The sequence below is a fragment of the Podarcis tiliguerta genome (assembly GCF_965153285.1).
Source record: "Podarcis tiliguerta genome assembly, chromosome: 4".
Classification (NCBI taxonomy): Eukaryota; Metazoa; Chordata; class Lepidosauria; order Squamata; family Lacertidae; genus Podarcis; species Podarcis tiliguerta.
In genome coordinates, this window is record NC_139537.1 from 36,488,992 (window position 1) to 36,512,889 (window position 23,898).

Here is a 23,898-nt window from a genome sequence, read left to right on the forward strand (position 1 = left end):
CTAAACCGTCTCCTATCCTTTTTTATATCACCTAGAATCCACTTGATAAATGTGAAGTATATTAATACTATTATATTTAGGATCCAAAGAACGCTACTTTATGTATGTCCTAGGGTTTGGGCATGATGAGTAGAATTTTTTTGTTTCCTCTGACATATCCATGGGCCATATCACAAGCAGCTTATGCAACTCAACACAATTTCAAGATCATTGCCATGTGAGACTGAAAAGGGACCCACTGTTTGTTATTTACAGCTTCAGACTGTCTTGGGTACATAGAACAACTTTTGTTTCTTTAAGCAATTTTCCTATCATCCACATACAACAATTTCCAGTACCCAAATGTAGTCTTAAACACATCTTGCATAGTCAACCCTTAACAAACCTGAGCAATACTGATGCCAAGTAAAGATTGTATGTGTTATTTGAGCTTTTAAGTACCCATACCACAGCAGAATAAACCTGCAAATTTAGGTGTCAAATATTAGAAGATTCATTAGGTGCTTTTCATAGAAACTGAATGAATCACAGAATTGTAGAGTTGGAAAAGAACCCTGAGGGTCAATTTTGAAATAAGAAACAAATTTCTTATGCTTTGATTTGTTCCACAAGTCCTTTGTTTTTTTAGAAGGTTCCTATTTTGATTAAAATGTTTCTTTAGTACTAATGAGAATTTGGGAAGCATTGAAGTGCGCAACAAACTTTTTAATGCTGCTATCTTTTAAAATCTTGTAACTATCAAATTGAATCCTACCACTACATACATGGTCAGGGGAAATGAAAATAATGAAGAACTAACTTCAGCATGCAGCTTATAGTTTTTCATTCTCTAACATAACTATATATAATACATTATTTCTTTCATTCTTAACTCTGCCTTGGAATATAAGAAAAGGTTGACTTTTCAGCTGATGGCATTGATCCATGTTTGCTCTAAAACAGCATGGAAAAAATTGTTGATGATATTGTTAGAGTAAACTATTTTTTCATACTTCAGTAAGCTGGTCCAGAAGTTAAGTCTGCTCCCTCTACCCAGAGTAATGAAATTAAATGAAGAATGAAAAACTATGTTGAAGTACACTTACTTACTCATCAACTGTGCTTTCTTATCAGCTCTTAACTTAATTTAGTTTGCATTGACATTCTCTGCCTTTTCTGTGTCTTGTGTATCTCTGCTCTTTCATTAGATCCTCCTACTACTACCACTTCACCACCCACGATTCCATGGCTTCCTTCAACTGATGGCATCACAGGTTTAGCAACTCAGCCAAAACTAAAGCTTTTTCCAACATCACCATGGCCAGCAATGCAGGAAGACAATTGGGGCACTATCATCGGTAGTGCAGTGGGCGGGGCTCTTTTCCTGATATTTGTATGTGTCTTGGCTGGAGTTATCTTGTATAGGAGAAGGAGGACGTTCCGTGGTGACTACTTCGCTAAGAACTACATTCCACCATCAGATATGCAAAAGGAGTCCCAAATAGATACCCTCCAGGTAGAGGATGTGGATTCTTACCCTGACAGTGTGAAAAAGGAAATAAAACATCCTGTGAACAGTCACATAACTAAAGACTACTTGGGAGAATCTGAAAAAACAGACTGGAACAAAGTAGACACTATTAACAGGTACCAGGACAGGTATGAAAGACCAATGGATTACTATGAAGGTGGAACACTGGGAATGAAATACTTAGGTGAAGAATGTTATGAAGAAAATGAAGATGACTTAGTTTCACATGTAGATGGCTCTGTAATATCTCGAAAGGAGTGGTATGTCTAAAGACCACCTTCAAGTCTTGACTATACATAAAGCTCCTTCATTAGCTGATCACTTTCAGATTGTTTATACTTTTTCTTGAGGAATAGGTTTTTGAAGTTGATTTTCAAGCTTTTTATATTCTAACTTGACAATTGAAATGTAAAAACCTCATTTAAATGTATTGAAGCTGCTTTATTATTTTTTTCAATGCTGTACTACTGTCTTTCACAAGATATGAATTTTAATATAGTGCTTTATTTGGCCTATAGCACAAGATAACCAAGTGCTAAGTGGAAAAAGAAATTGTTATAAAAAGTTTGAAATGAAGCAACTGTCTTTGCTTGTGACTACAAATTTATGATCAAGACTTACCTTGATAGTACTTTTTGATCCATAATTCTAGTAAACAGTAACATGAAACTGATTCAAGTACAGAGCTGATCTAAGGTACACTTTGTTTACAAAAAAATTTATGACATGAAATATTCTGATGGCACAGTTTTTTCAAAGCTTTATTTTTAGGTTTTCTGCACAGAATTTAATACCTCTACATTTTTGAGCCTTGCCATTTAGATACTGTAGTAGGTGATACCTTTTACAGATGACTTGTTGCACTGAACCTGCTGCAATAGACTTTTCAATGAATAAAGTCTGGCAGCATAACAGGAACTCTATATTTTTACACTGCATTTTATTTCCAAGCACTGGGATGTAAGATTCCAATCACTTCAGTTGTGTTTCCAGACTCCTCCTTTCCAGAAGATTTATTAAATGTTATTTCGATACAATACAAACAGTTTACCCTACCTAAATGGAAAAAAGTAATGTTCAGGAAATATTAGGTTTCCATAACATTAATTAAGCACAGAGCTACAAATGCATTGAGTTGAAACCCAGATGCAACTTCTGTATTTGAATGAAGATGCATTTGAAGAAATAAACTTTTGGCTTTTCACAGAATTTGATGGTACAAGAAGTATTTGGACTGTCTAAAGAAATGTTGGCTAAAAAGCAGGGAAGCATTAAATGCAGGAGCAAATTTAGACTTTGTAAGCATTTGTCACTATGAAAAGCATGGCATATTTTGAAAGAGAAGGATGAAACACTTTGGCTTAAACAGAAAATATACTAGCATGGTATATTTCATATGAGGCATTTTGAGACATTTATGCTGCTTGAAAAGAATTGGAGTAGTGCAGTAAAATTACTATTAAAGTAAATTATTACTTAATAGATGGGAGAAACAAATATATGTAAGGAGGGATTTTCTCTGAAGGACATAGGAAATAGAGGCAACTGTGTTGTTTAAAAATACATCTCACATATAGGCTTTAGAATACCTAGTTGGTTGTGTAGAGAATATAGCACAACCAATAGGAGCCCATCATACTTGCTTAGAAGCAAATGCCATTGAAAATCTTATGTTCAAACATGCTCAAAACTGAAAAGGTAGATGAGTGTTTACTTCAATAGAAACTTCTTCAAAACATTTGCATATGAAGAATTAGATGAATTTGGTAGCATGTGTACAGACAATATTAATGCTTTTTAGCTTCCCAGTAAAAACCTTGGAAGTAATATGAGCACATTACATAATGACTTGCAGTATTTTAGAGCTTTTCAGTCAGTACAGTATCTGTATTAAGGTGCAGTTTTGACAGCACACTGTGACTTGGTTGCTATGTCTTCAGAAATGTGACTGCAGTTGAGTATAAATACATGAAACAGGTTTTCTACGCGTCTCTATCACATTGATAATTTAAGTGGTAACACTATTTTACTTCACCAAAGTATGTCTTCAATACATTTGGAAGTAAAATTATTAAACCATGCTTGCCTGTGAACTCAAGTGAGTTTCAATAATTGTTTCATGGATCTGATCCATCAATGGCTGAAGTTCTTACTTCAGTTAGCTTTTGATCAGGCCACAAGGTAGCAGGTCCTAATTTGTGCGTGTGTTTTTTGTTTTTTTTAAAAAAGCTAGCTCATGGTCTTAGGAACATCTCCATTGTAATGCCATACTTTTCTGTAAGCCCTCTAGAAAGCTTTCTTGTAACACTCGAATTTAGAAGCAAGTACCTAATATTCTGTGTTTTCAATATAAATTTGTTAAAATTTGATCAAGAGCTTTACAGTTTAAAATGAAGAGGTTCATACTAGGTTTAAGATGTTCAGTGTTGCAGTGTTTTTACCTAATGTATGTTTGGTGTAAATACAGAATTGATTGTAAGTATGAATAGTTGTGTGAAATAAATCTTTTGTTAAATTAATTTCTTGAATGCAGGTCATATGCACAAATGATGGAAAGGCATATAAAACGTAATAGAGGTTAGATTTGTGGTGAGGAAACAGGTAGACTAGAAAATGAGAGCTGAATACAGAAAAAACTGTTGAATTAGTACTTCTATATAGCATCTGAAATACTTAACTATATTGGTAAAAGTGTTCATAGATTACTTACTAGTCAACATAGCTGTCCTTGATGACAGATTGTATATTTTGTACTCCATAGTCTAGGTAAATTGCAGAAAAAGCTGTAAGGTTACACTTAATTTTTAGCTGCAGAAAGTTTGGTCTTCTGTTTTGCTTGAAGTTGCCAAATTATTTTACTCTGTCAACTATGGAGAAAAGTTGATAACGATAAACACAAGACTTGAGTTGGTCTTGCCTTCAGATGACTCTACGCATATAAGAATCCCCAAACAAATAGAATCCATACACAGGACATATATGGATCGTGCCCAGTGTATTTTGTAGTACTATTTCTCAGCATGTCCAGAAAACATTTGCTGCTGTAGCCACCAACATGCCTTTAGTGTTTATATACAAAGTAGCTATCATTGAGATGATCCTTGTTTAAAATCAGATGAGCCAGCACAAGTTGATTTCCAGAATGAATGAAAAACGATTGCAGCATAGCATAAACAGTTTGAGTTTTGGGAGTTGTATCAGCTGGGAGACAACCTAATACATAGCTATGTATGTATGCTTTGTGATGAAGATTGTATGCTTGTGTGATGAAAGCATATGTGCCTATTTTGTCAATGCTGCTAAATATATGTATACTTTGGTGTAATCATGTTCGTTGGATTAATAGCTTGGGAGTCATTATGCAGTAGCAAACTTCCAGACACTCATTCTTTGCCAGTTGCTTGTTGCGCATTCCATTCTTCCTGAGAAGAGCTGATTTTGCAGCTTGCTAATGATTCCCAGGCAGTCTCCCATTCACACAGTTTTCAGAGTCAATTCTATGTAGCATCAGTAGAATTGCATTGTGTGCCTTCAGACCATTCTTTGGGCTGCTAAGTCAAAGAACTCAGTTGATATTATTCTGCAGTTTGCAAATTACATCCAGTGTGTAATAAATCACAAGTCCTCATGAATATCGATGTTGAGTGTGAGAAGTACTGATTGTTCAGTTGGGAAATAGATTGGAAAGGGAAGGTGTGTACCAGATAAGGGCAGATCATACTTAATACTCATATTTGTCATGAATGAACAGGCTTTCTTGGGTAGGGGAAATGCAGTAGTGTGGCCCAAGTGAGCTTAAGTTAGATCCCCTGAAAGCAGTGGCCTTTTTTTTACTTTGTTTTTGCTTTGGTTAGCCTTGGTTTCAATAAAACATTGTCTTATATAGCTTGTCCCTGTATACATTTGTTGATGCAGGTGCGGATCTTTCCTCCAAGATGGAAAAAAAAAAAGCAGTTTAGGGGTGATAGTGTGAAAATTCTTATATGGGAATGAATTAAGAAGTACCCTACCTGTACCTTCTGCTTTGGATTTCATCTTCCACAGCCACATTTTGCAAAAGGAAAAACATAGGGACAAACTATACACCGTGTGTAGTTGAGACATGTATAAGTAATATTTTAGGTGGATTTGGGCCATTGGTATATAGACCTCCGGTCTAGACCTTTCCCCCTTGGAAATGATGTCAAAATTCAAAGTAGGCTGTTATATGAATGTTTTTTCCCCATTCTTGCAGCTGTCTAAAGCTTTTCATGGCAGTGTTGCATGTTGGTGAAGCAAAAAGCAGTGTATGCATTCATATATTCTGAGATATCTGAGATATGGTGGAGAGAAAAATAATGCTAAAGATATTTTCAAATACTTCTGAAATATTTAAGCAATGATTTGCACATACAGTACAGGTAACACATTTCATTTAACAGAGTAACTGGGCAACTAATTAACTTGCCACTGAAGGGTAACACTCTTATTGACCTACCACTGTGGTCCACTTCTGCTATGATGAGTCAATTGTGAACATTTCTAATGTACCTGGTACAGTTCCTGGTTTTCAACATGTCATTGAAAAAAGTTACAGGCCTTCAGATTTTTAGAGATTTTGTTTGTGTTTTAAATAAAATAAAACAATGTCTACTGATTTCTACAAAAAAAGATACAGCTAGCACATTTGATAGTAAAATTAGATAACTTCACATATCGTTGTTTTGTCCTATCTCAGGGATATAGAATAAGCAAAGTTGCTTTGGTAAGTATAACTTCAGTAGCTTACGCTTTTGCATTCTTAAAGTATTAGATAACTATTTCTAAACCAGACAGAACTTTCAGTATAACTGCCATTTATTTTTGTATGTTGTTCCTATGCACAGTCTAAAAACAAATGGTTCTGTTTGTAGATTGAAATACAAAAGTTTGCTATGCTAAAAATTACTTTTCTAGACATTGTTAAAGGCATCTGTCTCAAATACTTAACGCCTTGTGAGTTAAGAATTGAAAATCATTTTCATGTCAACATATTTTGATTCCTCTTTTTTCATCTTTAAAAGTTTAAGACTGTATGTTCAAATTCTGCCTTCAGAAATCATTTTTTAATATTGCATAGCTGTTTATGACCCGCATGCAGTGGAAATGATAAATTGTAGATTCCACAACATGTTTAACTCAGAGGCAGCTAACTTTATTTCTTTTTCCTGAATTTGAGGAGTTTTGATAACATGACTCATTGCTTGAAAATCATAATGCATGCTGAATTACATTTCAGATGTTCCATTTAAGCAGTCGTCATCAGTAGCTGTAGCTGGGGCTGTAATAGGAGCAGTACTTGCTCTCTTTATCATTACCATCTTTGTGACAGTACTACTGACTCCCAGAAAGAAAAGGCCCACTTATATGGACAAAATGTAAGTTTTTTGTTTGTTTCTAAGCTGATATCCTTGCTTTCTAAAAAGCTTGAAGTGTTTACTCTCCCTTTTCTCATGCTATACCATTCTATTCTGCTTTAAGGCACAGTCTCTGTAGTGCTAATACAAAATGTCAGCATACACTACTCAAAAAATATATACCTAGCCTAAGAACTTTACACTAGCACAAATTAAAAATTCTTTGTGTTTCTAATGTGTTTATTTTTATTTAGAAAGATCTGTAGACTGCTTAATCACAAAACTCTGTAACCAGTATACATTATATACTTATTGAAAAAGCACAGCTAAAATGATGCCATCTGCAGTGATATCAGCAAAGGCTAATTATCTGTTATTTGTAAAGTTTGGCTTTTATGTTTCTGTTGAATATGTTGGTGGTGGGTGGGTGGAACCCCTAAAATAATATTGTTTACCTGCCTCTATTCGATGTACACCTAGACGTACAATAAAGGTGTTGTTAGGTTTAAGAAATCATAGTGCTTCCCTTTTAATTTCTCAATAGTCTCTTACTGGCTATTCAAAATCTAGCATCTTTCTGACTTGCTTTATAGATATTCTATTGGCTTTTAGCTTTAATTAAAAAAGAAAAAAAGAATGAGTCTCGGTTTCCTGCTGGGTAGGTGTGGGTGTGGGAGAGATAAATATGATCTAGAAATCATTCATAGTTCTACCCCAAACTGAACTTAATTCACCTTCAGTTCATCCAGCAATGTTAAGCACTACTTTCAGAGATTTTGTAAACTAATTCTGTGAACTTTATTCAGCTGACCTGAGGGTCATAGTAGATAGCTCATTGAAGATATTGAGTGAGTGTGCTAGCGATCATTAGGAAAGGAATAAAACTACCAATATCCTAATGCCATTATAGAAATCTCTGGTGCGGCTACATCTGGAATACTGTGTACAGTTTGGGTCACCTCACCTCAAAATGCATATTGAAGTGTTGGAAAAGGTTCAGAAAAACGGCAACCAAATATCAAGGGGATGGAATGATACCTTTATGAGGAAAGATTGCAGCCTTTGGAACTTCTTGGTTAAGAGAAAAGGCGAATAAGAGGTGACTTGATAGAAGGTTGTAAAATCAGACATGGCATGGAGAAAGTTGCAAGCAAAAAGCTCCCCCAGCTCCCAAACATAAGACTAGAACTCCTCAACATTCAATGTAGCTGAATGTTGGAAGATTCAGGACAGGCAAAATAAAGTACTTTTTCCATAGTTAAACTATGGAATTCTCTCCCCCAAGTAGCAGTGATCACAACCAACCTGGATAGCTTTTAAAGAGAATTACACAAATTCAGGGAGAATAAGGCTGCCAATGACTACTAGCCAAGATGGCTATACTCCAGGGTTGGAGGCAGCAATGCTTCTGGAAACCAGTAGCAGGAAATTGCAGGAGGGGAGAGTGCTCTTGTGCAGTCTTCCCAGGTGCATCTGTTTGGTCACTGGGCTAGATGGGCCACTGGACTGATCCAGCAGGGCTGTTCTTATATGATGTGCTCTGTTTCTCAACAAATCTGTTGAGTTATTCAAACCAATGCCATTTAAGAATTTGTCGCAAGTGGGATACTTGCAATTTTATATTAATGGCATTTCCTATTATATGACCAAGGAAGTTTCCATTTTACTTGTTTACAGCTGTAATCTACACTTGATTCAATTATTTCTCCAATAGTGGTGACTAAACTCCAAGTTTTCCAATGCAGGATTGATCTTCCACCAACACACAAGCCTCCGTCTTCATATGAAGAAAGAGCTCGTTCCTTGTCTCAGAAAGAAATAATTCTTCCAGTAAGTTATTGATGAAGCATAATTCCAGAGTAAAAGGATCTTTTAATGTTGCTTAATACAAATTGATCTATAGAAGATATTCAGTTGACATAAGACATTATTTTGTTACTCAGTTGATATAGTATATTTCTGCCAGCCAGACTTCTAAGTAATTACACTAATCTATTTAATTCCCATATGAGGGTTTAATCAGGTTCTTGAACCTCAAAAGACTGTTATGGGTTTATCCCAAGCTGGAGTCCTCTTTGAGAACGAACCTCAGATTGCATTATATATCTGAGTAAATGTATGTGTGTCTTGTCAAGTCTGAAGGGTGCACGCTCATGAACTTCATTACATGTCCCTTTTAAAATACTTGGAAGTGAGTGTTGAAGGAATTGCAGGTAGTAAATCTTCTGCAACCCCATCCCCACAAGAGTTTTACTAAGACTCATGGCAAGAGTGGCAGCAAATATTTAGGGGTGGGCAGGGGAAGGTGGGAGAAATACTTGTTCAGTCAACTTTATTATTAAAGGTAAAGGTAAAGGGACCCCAGACCATTAGGTCCAGTCATGGATGACTCTGGAGTTGCAGCGCTCATCTCGCTTTACTGGCCGAGGGAGCTGGTGTATAGCTTCTGGGTCATGTGGCCAGCATGACTAAGCTGCTTCTGGTGAACCAGAACAGCGCACGGAAATGCCTTTTACCTTCCCACCGGAGCAGTACCTATTTATCTACTTGCACTTTGACGTGCTTTCAAACTGTTAGGTTGGCAGGAGCAGGGACCGAGCAACAGGAGCTGACCCCATTGTGCAGATTCGAGCTGCTGACCTTCCGATCGGCAAGCCCTAGACTCAGTGGTTTAGACCACAGCGCCACCCGCGTCCCTCAACTTTAATAAAAGCCCACACAAAAGTTATTTTAATTTCACCCCCATTCAAAGGAATGCTTACCCACTGAAAGTAATGAAGAAGTCTGGGCCACATACTTTGATTCCGCGTAATGCATAATGGATTTCTGTGCCACATTAATTTTCAGGAGTCCACATTCTGTATTGTTATTTAGCCACCCAAATCTACTGTTATTTTTTCTACGGCTATAGAAACCAACAGGATCAGAGGAATGCAGCCACTCCAGAAAAAGCTAGAGTTAGCCCTAACAATATGAGGCAGTAATCTTTCTACCCCACGCAGTCAACGACATGGTCACCATTGCATTCTGACTAAGAAAATCTTTCAAGGGCATGCAAGTTTCTGGTCACTGAAGCTTTCAGTATAAGATTGTGTAAATCCTTGTGTTCCCCAACTAGCAGTTGAAGTCCCTGAAATACTGATGTGAAAGAATATTGTGAGCGAAATGAGGTTCGGGGTCAAGCTGCCTGGTTAAAATTTCTAGACATCATCTAATAGTGACTAAATACAGTCTAGCCAGGCCCCCAGCACACACCATTCAGACGTAATCGTGCAGCATTGTAGAACTGAATAGTGTTTGTTTAGTACACTATGAAGCAAAAAATGTTTGGCTTATATTATAAAATATCAAAGGAAGTAGAATAAACCCAGACAAAATATGACTACCAATCCAGAAAGCAGTATGACTCCATCAGAATCAAGTGATGTTCTAATGTTTGGCTAGCAAATCTCAGAAGAGACTGGCATTGTTAAGCTTTGGCATCCACTTGTAATGAAAGCTGATTGGCTTTGCATTAACTATTGGCTTTGCATTAACTATTGCGAATTCATTGCATCCAAAACTACAGTTAAAATAATTTTGCATATTGGAATCTTTACAGAATGCAAAGCTGCTTCACTATAGTTGCCCAAAATTATGTAAGGATGAGCTGCAAACAAGATACTCGTGTTTGCTTTCTGTGTTAAAGATTAAGCCAGTGTTGGGTTGAGGTTGAGGTTGAGGTAGGGGGTTGGTATTCATTTCTGAGGTTTGGAGATAATTTGTGTGCAAGTACCGTAGAACTTAGAAAAAAAAAATCCTTCTCAATTCTTCTAAAATCAAAGTGCTTATGAAATTCTCTTTGTTTTCTATATTATTTTGTGGAATGATACCAGGTGGATAAGAAGACATAAATGCATTCTTACTGTGTACATTGCTGTAGCTGCATGTGATTTTGGTATAAGGCACATTCATACCTATCTTAAGTCAATGTGTTTTCCTTTTATATATATATATATATATATATATTTAGTGCCTTTCATCAAACTTCCATAGAAACAACAAAATAATACTATGCAATACAGCAGTAACTAAAAGCACAGCAGAGTGATTGTTAATTTCAAACTTCAACTGATACAAAACAAATACTTGACTTTCTGGACAGCCAGCAAGGATGATACTCTTCACTTGGGGCAGAAGTTCTCTTAATACTGGGTTGCCTACAGAAATGGCCCTGCATTGTGGGGAGGCTAGACCTTCCCTACAACATGGATGAATCTGTGGCAGGTCCTCAGCATTAGCTCTTAAGTGTCAGGAAGATCTTGTTTCTTGAAGCATGTAGTGACTGCCCCAACACTGGTCATCACAGCAATCTCAGTAAGTTTGGCACCCAGCAAAAGTCCCGATGTGCAAGTGGACTGGAGTACTGCCACTGTCGTGCCTGCTACTTCTTCACTGGCCACAGCTGGTGCAAACATTTCAGCAGCAAAAGATTATGCCACAGATCGTCTACTGATGAATCCTTCTGCTCGAAGCACTGCTGAGACAGAAACCACAATGCCTACTCTGAGACCTTCCCCACTTTTCCACATTGATCAGTCTTCTTTGAGTCTTAGGATCCAGATGTTTGCAGGGCCTTAGAATCTGCTTCTAGCCTTTCTCCCTTCTAGGCAGCAAACAGTTGCCTGGTGTCCCAAACTGGGTGGAATGCAAGGTGCTGTAAGTTTTTATAAACCTGAGTTTTGAATGAGAAGGAGGACATGGAACCAGAAGAAAAGAAAATACCCTGTTTCTGAATAACAGTTTCATATTTCTGCCTCCAATGCAAAGTGTTGGTTTTGACCTTTACGGCCCTAGCTTGGATTCAGGGTACTTGGAGGACAGCCAAGTACCCTGCCTTAGACAGCATCAGCATCTTCAGAAGCTCTTCTCCAGGTGCCCCAATCAGGTGAAATGTGTCAAATATTTACCAGTGGAAGTGCCTTTTCAGTAGTGGCGCCTTAAATGAAGCTTTTCAACCATTAAATAATACTAAGTTTTGAAGTATACTGTAAAAGGGAGAATAGGCCTTCATTCAATATTTGTTTTTCTTTTACTGAGCTGTCTTAATACTGTTTTAAATTGCATGTTGACAAATATTAATGGTACTGAATGTGCATTGTATTGAAGAAAGTATAAGTTACAGAAAGTCCATATCATTATACTATAAATTAAGTAATTGTATTTATTTATTATTTAGGATTCCACAGCAATTAATACGTCTAGTTTGAGTATTGTCATTCAAGGACATACCTTTTAAGAAGAAAGCAATATGATGAAGAAGCCAGATAGATTTTTGTATCATACTTTAATCATCTATTTTGGTTTTTTTTAGAAGATGGTAAACTGCAGGCAACTGAGCTATGAAGAAGAAAATTCCTTGGCTCATGATAGCCATCAGCAAATATGCCCAGCTTTCAAGCAAACAAATTGCAAAGACTGGAGCAGCAAGAAGCATCCTGAGCCAGACAATAGAAGAGTGTATATCAATCCCAGGGAACATTATGTTTGACTTCTCACCTGTAAATTGATGATCAAAAGTAATATGACTTTTCTAATAACTGTTTTATATCATATGGATTTCTAGATTATATGATTTAGGTTCAGTGAATGCTTTGCCTTCTCTTATTGTGGAAAAAATGAGGCAAAGGAAATGGGAATAGTAGTAAAACTCAAATTTGTAGAGAACAGTGTTTCTTAATGCTTTACTACAGTAATCTGTCTACCACAGATTTCTGTGTATTTTGAAATTTCTATGTATTTTTATTCAACTTGGATGGGGGTATAATGGTGAAATTAGAACCAATTTCTCTTAGCTATTCCTCTGAATTGTTTCTACCTAACTAACCCTATAATATTTACTGCTGTGAGTTTGTCCAATCTCCCCCACTCTGCAGCTTCATTGGCTGCTGCTTTTTGGAGTATGGAAAGTTGCATTGCAATGACATTGCATCATGTGTTTTGTAATCTTAGATATTGCTGGAAGGGAGAAGAGAAGGCATGGGGTCTTGCATTTGGCTACAGCCATGAATGCTTGTAACAGTAAAAACCAAGTGCTCATTTACTGATTCGTTGCCTTATAGGAAATGCTGGAAGGTGTTGCCTACTTCATAAATGGACGGTTTTGCTATTGTCCTGGGTTAATGCTAGCCTAAACCGTTACCTTGCCATTTAAAACAGTGGAGCACAAATTTTCAGGATTCACTTTCATACCAGTGATTCTTACCTAAATCAGATTATTTTAGTCTTTCACTTAATCAGGCATACCAGAAGTAAAAATTGGAATATTGAAAAGGTAAAGAGTGACTTCATGTACTACAGAAAGAAAAAGAAAAATAACGTAGCAAAAATAATGGATAAGCTGTTTGTTTTTGTTCCATTATTTACATGAGTGTAGAAAACAATTTAACAGAGAACCCAGTTGGATGCAGTTTCTTTTGAATTTCCCATATTTAGTATTTTTTAGCTAATTTCTTTGGCCCAATTATGTGTAATCCCATAGCCATAAAGGGCTCCTACGTTCAGTCTTTTCATTTACATTGCAAGATGCATCGACCAGTTACTTTGCTGCTTTGTTCTCAAATGTAGTAAAAGGTTGGCTTCACCTAATGTGTCTTATTTAGACCTGCAAACAAGTGGGGAGGTCCTATCATGCTGCCAATAACAGGCCAGTGGGAGGTGTAGATAGTTCTACAAGCCTACATTTCATTGGTTTTCATCCTTATTATGCGGAACAATGTTAAAGGTTCCATGGGGTTTATAGAAATGCAAATAGGCCTTTGAACAGAGTTTCAAGTTTATTGCTGAAGGTAAGTAGCAAAATAAATGGCAAGTAACCTTGAAATGCAAATTATGTACTAAGATGTAGCTTTTATGTAAAAAGCCTGGCTAAGTCGATTGTGCCTGTACAAAACAAATGCATTTCAGTTCTATATGTAAAGAGGTGTAGCTTGATTTAGGTGCACGTTTGCCTACATGATTTTGTGTTTTGAGCACAGAGCTTAGAAAAATGGATGAGGTATGTATTGGGAGATTAGTGAATTTAGAGCAGATGATAAAGATTCAATAAAGATGAATTTGATACACTGTTTAAGGTCTTGTGTTGAAACACTTAACACATATTGATATTTTTGTTGCTTAAAAATGTATAAGTGGTTTTGCATTTTAAACACAAACTTTGTTTTTAATACTTATATATGTGCCAATGTCAGTTTGAAGAAATGTGAAAGTAGAAAATTTGCATTGAACTATTCTAAACATGCCTGGGTGGATAGAAGAAGTCGTTTCATTTATTTCTGCATAGTAAGCAAAATAAATTGGACCCAAGCAGGATGAGTGGATTGGGCATTGATTTTATGTATGTTCCCACCCCCATATAGAGATTCATTAAGATCTGGTCTAAATCTCTGTGATTTGCCACCTGAGAGGTCTATTTCAAGACTCCCTCCTCACTGGGTCCCCTCTTTCAAATTTAACTGAACGTGTAGAGCATGACAGAAAGGAATTTACAGAATTTGCCACTAGGCATTTTTTTTTGAAAATATGCAGCAGTATCTGTGGCAAGAACCATGGAAAGTGTAGTCCTGTGGTTCTTGCCATAGGCATTAACTTGCATTCTCATAGCACTTTTTAGGGCCCAATAGATTCAATACTGTGAGTGGTTCCAACCATTACCAGGTAGGTTTGCAAAAGAGCAGTGGCAATGGCACTTCTGGTAGGGTGACAGCCCTCCCTGGGCTCAGTCCAAGTCATGGGTTGTATTGAAATACCTGGAAACAGAATCATATAATTGGGGTCCCAAAGGTCATCTACTCCAACTGTCTCCAGGTAGAGAAAAATTACTATGACAGCAGTGGCCACTTATTGGTGATAAGTGGCTGTCCAGCTTCTGCTTTAAAAACCTCTAACAGGAAAATCCACCACCTTCCAATGCATTCTATTCCATTGTCAGATAGCTTGTAACACTTGGAAGTTCTTTGTAGTGTTTATCCCATTTCCTTTTTCTTCTAATTTTTCTGGTGGTTCCCTTGCTGCGAGAAGCCAAGTTTCAGGGAGTCAGGCAGAGGGCCTTCTCGGTAGTGGCACCCGCCCTGTGGAATGCCCTCCCACCAGATGTCAAAGAGAAAAACAACTACCAGACTTTTAGAAGGCATTTGAAGGCAACCCTCTTTAGGGAAGCTTTTTAACAGACTATTATATTTTAATATTTTGTTGGCAGCCGCCCAGAGTGGCTGGGGAAACCCTGGCAGATGGGTGGGGTATAAATATATCATCATCATCATCACCATCATTTCAGAATCAACAGCAGTTGAAGCAGAGTATCCTTTTCTGTCCCCACTGCCTTCTAAATTTATCAAAACATGTTTATAGTATGTTCTTTTCCTTTCGTCATCAGCTGCTTCAGAGGCCTGTTTTCAGGTAGAAAGGTAGGGCTCTTTTAAAAAAAATATGTTATTTCAATTGTTCTGGCAAAAGGAGTATTACTTTTTATATATCATGAGAATTGCATTTCATTCTTCAATAATAGTGTTTTATCTGGTTCACTTATTTAGGGCAAAGAAATCAATGTACTGTGGATTTTTTTTTAAAAAAAAAACATAGCTCCATGAAATAGTTCTTAAAGTTAAGTATTTGAGTATTAAAAATCTGAAACACTAAAGCGTTGAGCCAGTAGAAGTTACACATTGGTGGAATTTTTGCAGAAAGTCATTCACCTCAACTCTTGAATTTACTAATTTAGAATTGATACTGAGCTTTGAATTTGGTTGCAATTGAAGGTACTACAAAACATTTATCAACATAATTTGTTTTTTCTTACCCGTAACTTTGAAAGCAAACTTGTAAATTGCATGCTTACAACCAGTTCTTCTCTAGGTTAAAGATAGCTATTGGAAAGCTATAGCTAACTTCTGTCATAGTGGTGTGTCCTTCCTCAAGGCCATGCTAAAATATATTTCCAAATGCTTTCTTTATTGCGGAAGCATATCTTAGTCTGTTACCAATACTAGTTTCGGCTTTCTGTCCTTATAAAAATTCCCTACTAAACGGATTTGCTTGATGTCACTCTTGAATTGCAAAGTGGAGTATATGTGTGTTTAAAATGTATATAAGGGCAACTTTCAGCATACTATCAGCTGATAGTTATGGCTTGACTCCTTTTATTTTTAAAAAAAAGTTCATCGTAAAGTGAGCTGTCTGTAGCCCATTAAAATGTTAATGAAAGCTTCCTCTTCACTTGAGCATACTTGCTTTATAGTGGTTGGAGGGAGCAACTTCTATGGGCTACTGAAGATCCTGCCACATCACTTGTTAATCGTTATGAAGATCGTTAATGAGAAATGGGTTAAGAATAATTCCGAACTTATTTTGCAGGAAATACTACTTGCAGCATTAAGAAAAATCTACCAAGGCTAACTCTGAATTGAAGCTGTGAACTATCCATCAGAGTGAGCTGTTTATCTGCTGCAGCTCAGCAGATGAGGCAGCATGGAGTGTTGTGTTTTCCTCAATGCAGACTCCCAGCAGATAAACATTTCTGTCTGAAGGTGCTGCTGTCATCTAACCACTTTGGTTATGTTGGTCATCTTGTGATGAAATATAGACTGCATTATCCAAAGTAGCTTTCTATAAAGCCCTATACGGCCTAGGACCCTCGTACCTATGGGACCGCCTCTCCTGGTATGTCCCACAGAGGAACTTACGGTCTGCAAATAAAAACATCCTGAAGATCCCAGGCCACAGAGAGGTTAGGCTGGTCTCAACTAGAGCCAGGGCTTTCTCGGCAGCGGCTCCAATCTGGTGGAACGCTCTGTCACAAGAGACTAGGGCCCTGCGGGACCTGACATCTTTCCGCAGAGCCTGCAAGACAGAGCTGTTCCACCAGGCCTTTGGTCAGGGCACAGCCTGACCCCCTCCTCTGGCAATCTGCACAGAATTTTGCTTAATGGTTGCCAGCAATTTGATTTTAATTAATTTTTATAATGAAATGTTTTTAGAACGTTGGATTATTTTGATTGTTGTTAGCCGCCCTGAGCCCAGCTTCGGCTGGGGAGGGCGGGATATAAATAAAATTTATTTATTTATATTATTGCTATTATTTTATTATTATTATTATTATTATTATTATTACTGGTCATTTCTCCTGGTTCTTCCAGGTTTGGACTGAAACTTTTCGTTGCATTGGTTTTACACTTTTAAGGATGGGATGGACTGGGCTCATGAAATAGGTTGTTGTTGTTGTTGTTGTTGTTGTTTTACCATAGAGCAGGTGTGGCCAGTATGGTGCCCTCCAGTGGTAAGGTAAAGGGACCCCTGACAATTAAGTCCAGTCACGAACGACTCTGGGTTGCAGCACTCGCTTTACTGGCTGAGGGAGCCAGCGTACGGCTTCCGGGTCATGTGGCCAGCATGACCAAGCTGCTTCTGGCGAACCAGGCAGTGCACGGAAATGCCGTTTACCTTCCCACCGGAGCGGTACCTATTTATCTACTTGCACAGCATGCTTTCAAACTGCTAGGTTGGCAGGAGCAGGGACCGAGCAACGGGAGCTCACCCCATCATGGGGTTTCGAACTGCCGACCTTCCAAACGTCAAGCCCTAGGCTCTGTGGTGTAACTCACAGCGCCACCTGCATCCCGTTGCCCTCCAGTGGTAGATCCATGCTATTGGCAATGCCAGTTGGGGTTGATGGAAGTTCTAGTATAGCAACATCTTATTGGTCCCTCATTAGTTACCCCTGCTATAGAGTTCATGGCAACCTGGGGAAATGTCAGTACTTGCTTAACACTGGATAGTTCAGATAAGATGCTGACGAGGACCAGACAACAATTCAGGCATCCTGCCTTAGGAAAAGCATTGAAATGACAAATCATCTAATGGTATGCAAAAATATTTTCATCGTATTACTAGGGCTTTCCAAAACCTAGAGTTTTCCAGATGCATGTACAGTCGTTTTTATTACATTTCCGTGTGAGATGGTAATGCAGTTTAACTTTTCAAAAGCATGTCAGATTTTTTTTTCAGTCTTGTTAACCCAAGCCCAGAGAATTGCGTTCTGCATTGGTGGTCATGTTACAGAACTAAATCCATTTCAGACTCTGAATATAAACTGTCTGCTCCTACCTTTTGCATAGGACTAGCAATTGAGATATCACTATGTGTTTTCTGCTTGTGCCCAGACTAAGTTCTGGATTATTCAGCCATGGACAATCTGGTTCTCAAGGAGATGGGTGAAATATGTTGACAGTCGCTACACTTAACTGTATAAAGGAAATCAAAACTTGATTAAAATTTAGCAGCCTTCAGTATTTGCCTGTATGAAATGCTTCAATTCATGATGATAAGGGAAGAAGAAACCAAATAATATTTGTTGCTGCATTCTAGAAAACCTTAGCTCAACTATAATTTCCCTACACTTGGAACAGTGTTTCCCTAATGTTATTTGCCTGCTGTATCCCAATTCTCATGGTAAAATTCAGCAATGCAACATGACATAATATTGTTTTATCAAGTGGAGACATATCTACAAGTAGCTAACAGAACTGTAGAACAAACAGCCTTACATTTTTGGGTTACTGTATGGTGTAGCGAGATCTCACTTGGTCTACAAAATGTGCCAAATACACTTAAGTCTACCCACTAACAGGAACTCCCTATACAATTTAAACTCTCAGGTGTTCACAATACATGAACAAGCCTGTAGTGTCTTTTTGCTCATTGTGGGCAGTTTGCTTCCTTTTCCTTTTTTTAGAAGGCTATTCTAGAAAATGAATTGATGGTGGGTGAGTGGTGCCCCCCCCCCAGTCCCTGGACAGGTGATTTTGCTTAAATGTACCATACAACTGGAATAGTGTAGCTAATTATTACCATTATTATTATATATTAAATTTGAATACTGCCCTTCACCCAAAGATCACAGGGTTCACAACATAAAAATACAGTTCATCGTTGAAGTTGCTTCTCTGCCTTCATAGAAATGAATTTTGAGTAATGCATGCCAGTGGCGGGTGTGACCAGAGGAAAAAGTGAACAGAATAATGAGAGAGACTCTTAGCTTTTTGCACACTAGGCTGCATTCCAGCCATTCAAAAGTCAGAGGCTATTTCTGTGGATTCAGTATGCACATTTAGCTGCCAGTCAAGTAATGAGAGTGTAGAAAAATTACATGGCATGCATGCATGTGCATGTCAACTGGTAATTTTTTTTATTATTATTTGAATAAACCAGAGAAGTACTTAATAGCATAGAGAATCTTGATATGCAGTCCAGGTGCTTTCAAGACGATGTTCTTTCCTCAGACCAGAGTGAAAAGGGATCCCTCTCTGTTGCGTGCTAGCGGAGAGCATACCCAAATATAGAACAAAACAGTTCTGCAACATTTTTGCTGCCCTGACTCTTTGACATTAACAATTGTGCAATGGATTGACTTCATAATCACCACATGCCCTGCAGCTTGGAGCCAGGGATGCAGCAGGGGGCCCAGATGGTTACCCAATGTGATCACGAATTGGATATGCTGCCACTCTTCATGGGAAGCAGAAGAGTGCCAGCACTGGGTAGTTGTATTCCAAACTGTCCCCATTTTTGTTCTACATACTTCCCTCTTCATTTTCAGCATCAAACTTGCTTCTAGTTTCTACAAGCAAAAAGGTCACCTCGTTCCTGCCCAGACAATGAAATTTCAAAAAGGATAGAAAAAGTTTTTTTACTCCCTTTCCCAATATTCCCAGATTAACCATGGGGTTTTTTAACCTACTTCCAGAATCTTTTGGTGGCTCAGTTCAAGTCATGGATTGTATTGAAAGAACTGGTTGCTGCAGCCTATATTGTTACCGTTATCATTGCTTATTAAATTTGTATACCAACCTTTATCTGTAGATCTCAGGGAGGTTCATAATATTATTATATGTTTAGGGAAGCTTTTAATGTTTGATGCATTACTGTATTTTAATATTTTGTTGGAAGCCGCCCATAGTGAGCGGGGTATAATATAATATGATACAATATGATCTAAATTTGTACAGATGAAGCCCCAAGGTAAACAGCATCTGTTGGCTACTGTCCGTTGTTCTGGAATAAGGGAACCTTTCATTTGGAAGAACCAATAAAAATGTGGAATTCACAGTAAGATGTGATGATTAGAGACAGGAGGTAGTGCTAATTGAACTGTGGCCTTTTTGTTAAACTGATTCTCTAATAAGCTGGCAGCTCCAGGGTTTTAAGGTTAGTTTGGCCCTTGCATTTTCCAACAAGTTTACAGTTAGGCTACAAGCACTATAATCCTCTGGCACTGAATGGGACACTTCATCCCTTTGCAAATATTAGGTGGGGAGGTTCCAGTCAAAATTATCAGTATCAAGGTGTTTGAGGTTTTAAAAATTGCATTCATCATCCTGTCCATTGACTAAGACTCAGCTAATGTTCTTTGTCTTCCTTTGCATTAAAATAAAACTGATGAAGCATTAAGATCTTAGGAATTATTACAATTTGTCAATTGGTTTTTCCTTCCTTTGAAAATATATTTATGTTGTGATTAATTCCCTACAATCAAACTTCATATTTACTAGCTCACAGATTTTGCACTACATATCCTTTTACAATTTTATTTATTCGTTCAATAACCTATATCAGCTTTTCACCATATGGTTCTCCAAGCAGCTTACGACAATAGCGTATGCACAACATACAGAATCTAAAACATAAGCCTCCAAAATTAAAAACCTCAAGTGTTTAAAAACTCCAGAAAAAAAGAAAAATATGAAAAGCATTAAGTGTTCAAAGGCCTTGGGAAAAAACCATTCTGAACAGGCACCTGAAACTCAGTAGGGAATGTTGCTTGCTTAACTTCTTGGTGGAGGGAGTTCCATAGATATGAGCTCACAACACTGAAGGCATGATTCCTCAATGACATCTGTTGTGCTTTTGGCTCTTGGGGAACCATATGATCCGAGTGACCAACTTGGGGTGTCTAGGATAAGGCTGTCCTTAAACCATCATGGCATAATGCCAGGGAGGTGTAGGAATCTACCCTCCTCTCTCCCACTCCAAGAAGAAAAACATGGATATCTATTTGTTTGTTGTTGTTCTGGAATGCCTTATACATTATGATGATGGATAGAAGGTGGTGCTAAATGACCTCTGACCTTTTGTGATTTCCTAGATAAACTTGAGGTTCTTAATCTGAATTTGACATAGCCCTTTTAATGACTGTTCTGTCATAGTTCAGTTGCCCTGTGCAGCTTTCACTGCCTTTCGTAATAAATCAAAGGCTATCTGCAAACCTGATAATTAATGGAGTTGTAACTGCAGTTCAGTCAACTGAGGTGTGCTTAATCTTGGAGCTCTTTGGTTACTCCCCAAGCTTTTATCAAATTGCAACGAATCTCTCAATTCACTCTAGGAGCGACATATTTATTGCCAAGGCATAGAACACGATTGGGCTACGGCTAGAGAGGGAAGGATGGAGAGAGAATTGTAGTGCTCTGCTCTCCATAATGCAGCTGCACATTACAGTGTCATTTGTTAATACCAGATGTATAAGAAGGATGTTGACAAGCTGGAACATGGGCAGAGGAGGGCTACCAGGATGATCAAGCCATTGAAGGCGTTTGAGTCCCCAATGGCACAGGTGGTTCCATGAGTGCCTCCAGACTGCACTTCTGATTTTCATTGCTGTTGTTGTTTAGTCGTTTAGTCATGTCCGACTCTTCGTGACCCCACTGACCAGAGCACGCCAGGCACTTCTGTCTTCCACTGCCTCCCGCAGTTTGGTCAAACTCATGCTGGTAGCTTTGAGAACACTATCCAAGCATCTCGTCCTCTGCCGTCCCCTTCTCCTTGTGCCCTCCATCTTTCCCAACATCAGATACTTTTCCAGGGAGTCTTCTCTTCTCATGAGGTGGCCAAAGTATTGGAGCCTCAGCTTCAGGATCTGTCCTTCCAGTGAGCACTCAGGGCTGATTTCCTTCAGAATGGATAGGTTTGATCTTCTTACAGTCCATGGGACTTTCAGGGGTCTCCTCCAGCACCATAATTCAAAAGCATCCATTCTTCAGCGATCAGCCTTCTTTATGGTCCAGCTCTCACTTCCATACATCACTACTGGGAAAACCATAGCTTTTACTATACGGGCCTTTGTTGGCAAGGTGATGTCTCTGCTTTTTAAGATGCTGTCTAGGTTTGTCATTGCTTTTCTCCCAAGAAGCAGGCGTCTTTTAATTTCATAGATGGGCGAAAAAGACACCCACCATTTCCCCTCCCCACATACCCCTGAATAGCTTTTCCTAACCTGGTGCCCTTCCAGAGGGAAAACATATGGGAGGGTACCCTAGAACGATGCCACATTTGAGAAACCATGGAAGAAATAAAACGGCAGCTGGGCTGCCAAAAGAACTCTTGCTACCACAGAGGCCGTGGCCACAAGGAAAAGGAAAATGCTCCCTTGCTGCTGGTTGGTGAGCTGCCTTGGATCCCAACAGCAATCTTTGCACATCTTCCCTGAAGTAATCATTGCTCTCTTCTTTCAGAGGCTTAAAATATGACTGCCCCCCGCCCTAATTCAGCTGAAAGTGCTCGCTGGAGAAAAATATGTTCAGTCCTTTGTATAAATATTGTAGTTCTTGGGGATGCAATTACCCATCCTTTGCATCTGAGTCATAAGAGATGACTTCAGCTGCCGGTTGTGTTATTCTGAAAGCAAAGCTTAAAGTATCTGCCTCTCCAGTGCCTCAGATGTAGCTATCATCTGCCCCATTGCATGCTGCTATTATCTTGGTGGGGAAGCATTTGTGCGTTGTAGCCACACATCCTGCAGGACTTCTGTTTTTCAGTAAATCAAAGGCATAATTTGCAAACAATGGTACTTTTAATAATAATAACAATGGTGATTATGTTATGGTTCCTTCTTTGTGCCAACAATTTAAAGGGTGAGACTTTTTTGCAATACTGCTTGCGGGAGTGACGGCGGGGGCTATTTCTGCAGTTCATCATTTACTACTACACCACTGTTTGTATGTGTGATTAGAAGTTGCACCAATAGGCATGTATCTTTGAGATGCTGGAAAAACATTGGAAAGAAACCAGATGCGCATCTGTAATCTCTAGGCATTAGGGGCTCCTGATCCCAGCTTCCTGCAAAACATCTACGTAGCTACTGTTGAAGTCAGAACCCTGCACTAGACAGAACATCTGCAGGTTCCAGCAATACAATTGCGGCTACCTCTTATACCATGGAGATAATCCAGACCCTTGCTACTTTCTTTCTTCCCCTTTTGTCAGCCGCATAAGACTTAGTTGAGCTGAATGCCACTCTTTAGATTTGAAAGAAAGAAAGAAAACAAGAATTGAATCTGACAGATGTATCCATCTCAGGGGCTGAATGGAGGGCACACAAGGGAAGGAGAGATGGGAATCTGTTAATAAGACCCATTGGTTAAATCTAGTCCTGACAATTTATTTGGATTTTTAAAAACCCAATAAGATATAGTGAAATCAAACGATGGAACCACTACTTGATTTGGTAGTACCCAGAGTTAGGTGCTATGGGGGATCAAAACTGGATTTCAGGGGTAGATATATAAAGGTGGTAGCGGGTTTTTTCCCCGTGACCAAATTTCTGAATCCTCATTGGCATATTTAGAATCCAAACATTTGAATACCTAATGGGATTTGCCTTGTTAGGATTTGAAGTGCACAACTAAAGTTTATTATACGGGTGATTCTTGCACATTTGATACTGTACCGAGAACAGGAGTTCACTCCAGGATACTCAGTAAACACCACCATTGGTGATAAATAACACATAAGCGTACTTATCCAGCGACATCGGTCACTATAGATGAGGGGCTGAAAATGAATATGTGGAATGTTTGGATTTCTTGAAGCACAGAGTATCTTGGTCAGTTACACAGTAGATATCCAGGCACCCTATAAAATGGAAGGGTTGTGTTTCTTGGAAAGCGGAGAGGGATATTATATTTTAGTTTATGCTCAACTAAA

General features: G+C 38.4%; 1 protein-coding gene and 1 long non-coding RNA gene across 4 annotated transcripts in view; one reads left to right on the plus strand and one right to left on the minus strand.

Moving 5' to 3' along the window:
- NECTIN3 (nectin cell adhesion molecule 3) overlaps positions 1 to 13,991 on the plus strand; it is a 41,271-nt gene extending 27,280 nt beyond the window's left edge. For 2 of the 3 annotated variants that reach the window (XM_083438372.1, XM_083438373.1), the window contains one exon: positions 1,188 to 4,029. In XM_083438372.1, the coding sequence (XP_083294498.1) occupies positions 1,188 to 1,780 (593 nt within the window). In that variant the 3' untranslated portion in view covers positions 1,781 to 4,029. Of the gene's footprint in view, positions 1 to 1,187; positions 4,030 to 6,767; positions 6,907 to 8,630; positions 8,716 to 12,238 lie in introns of those variants that run through there. The other variant, XM_083438374.1, reaches the window with a different exon arrangement.
- LOC310676528 overlaps positions 1 to 23,898 on the minus strand; it is a 719,806-nt gene that overhangs the window by 405,581 nt on the left and 290,327 nt on the right. The gene's annotated exons all lie outside the window — the stretch shown is intronic.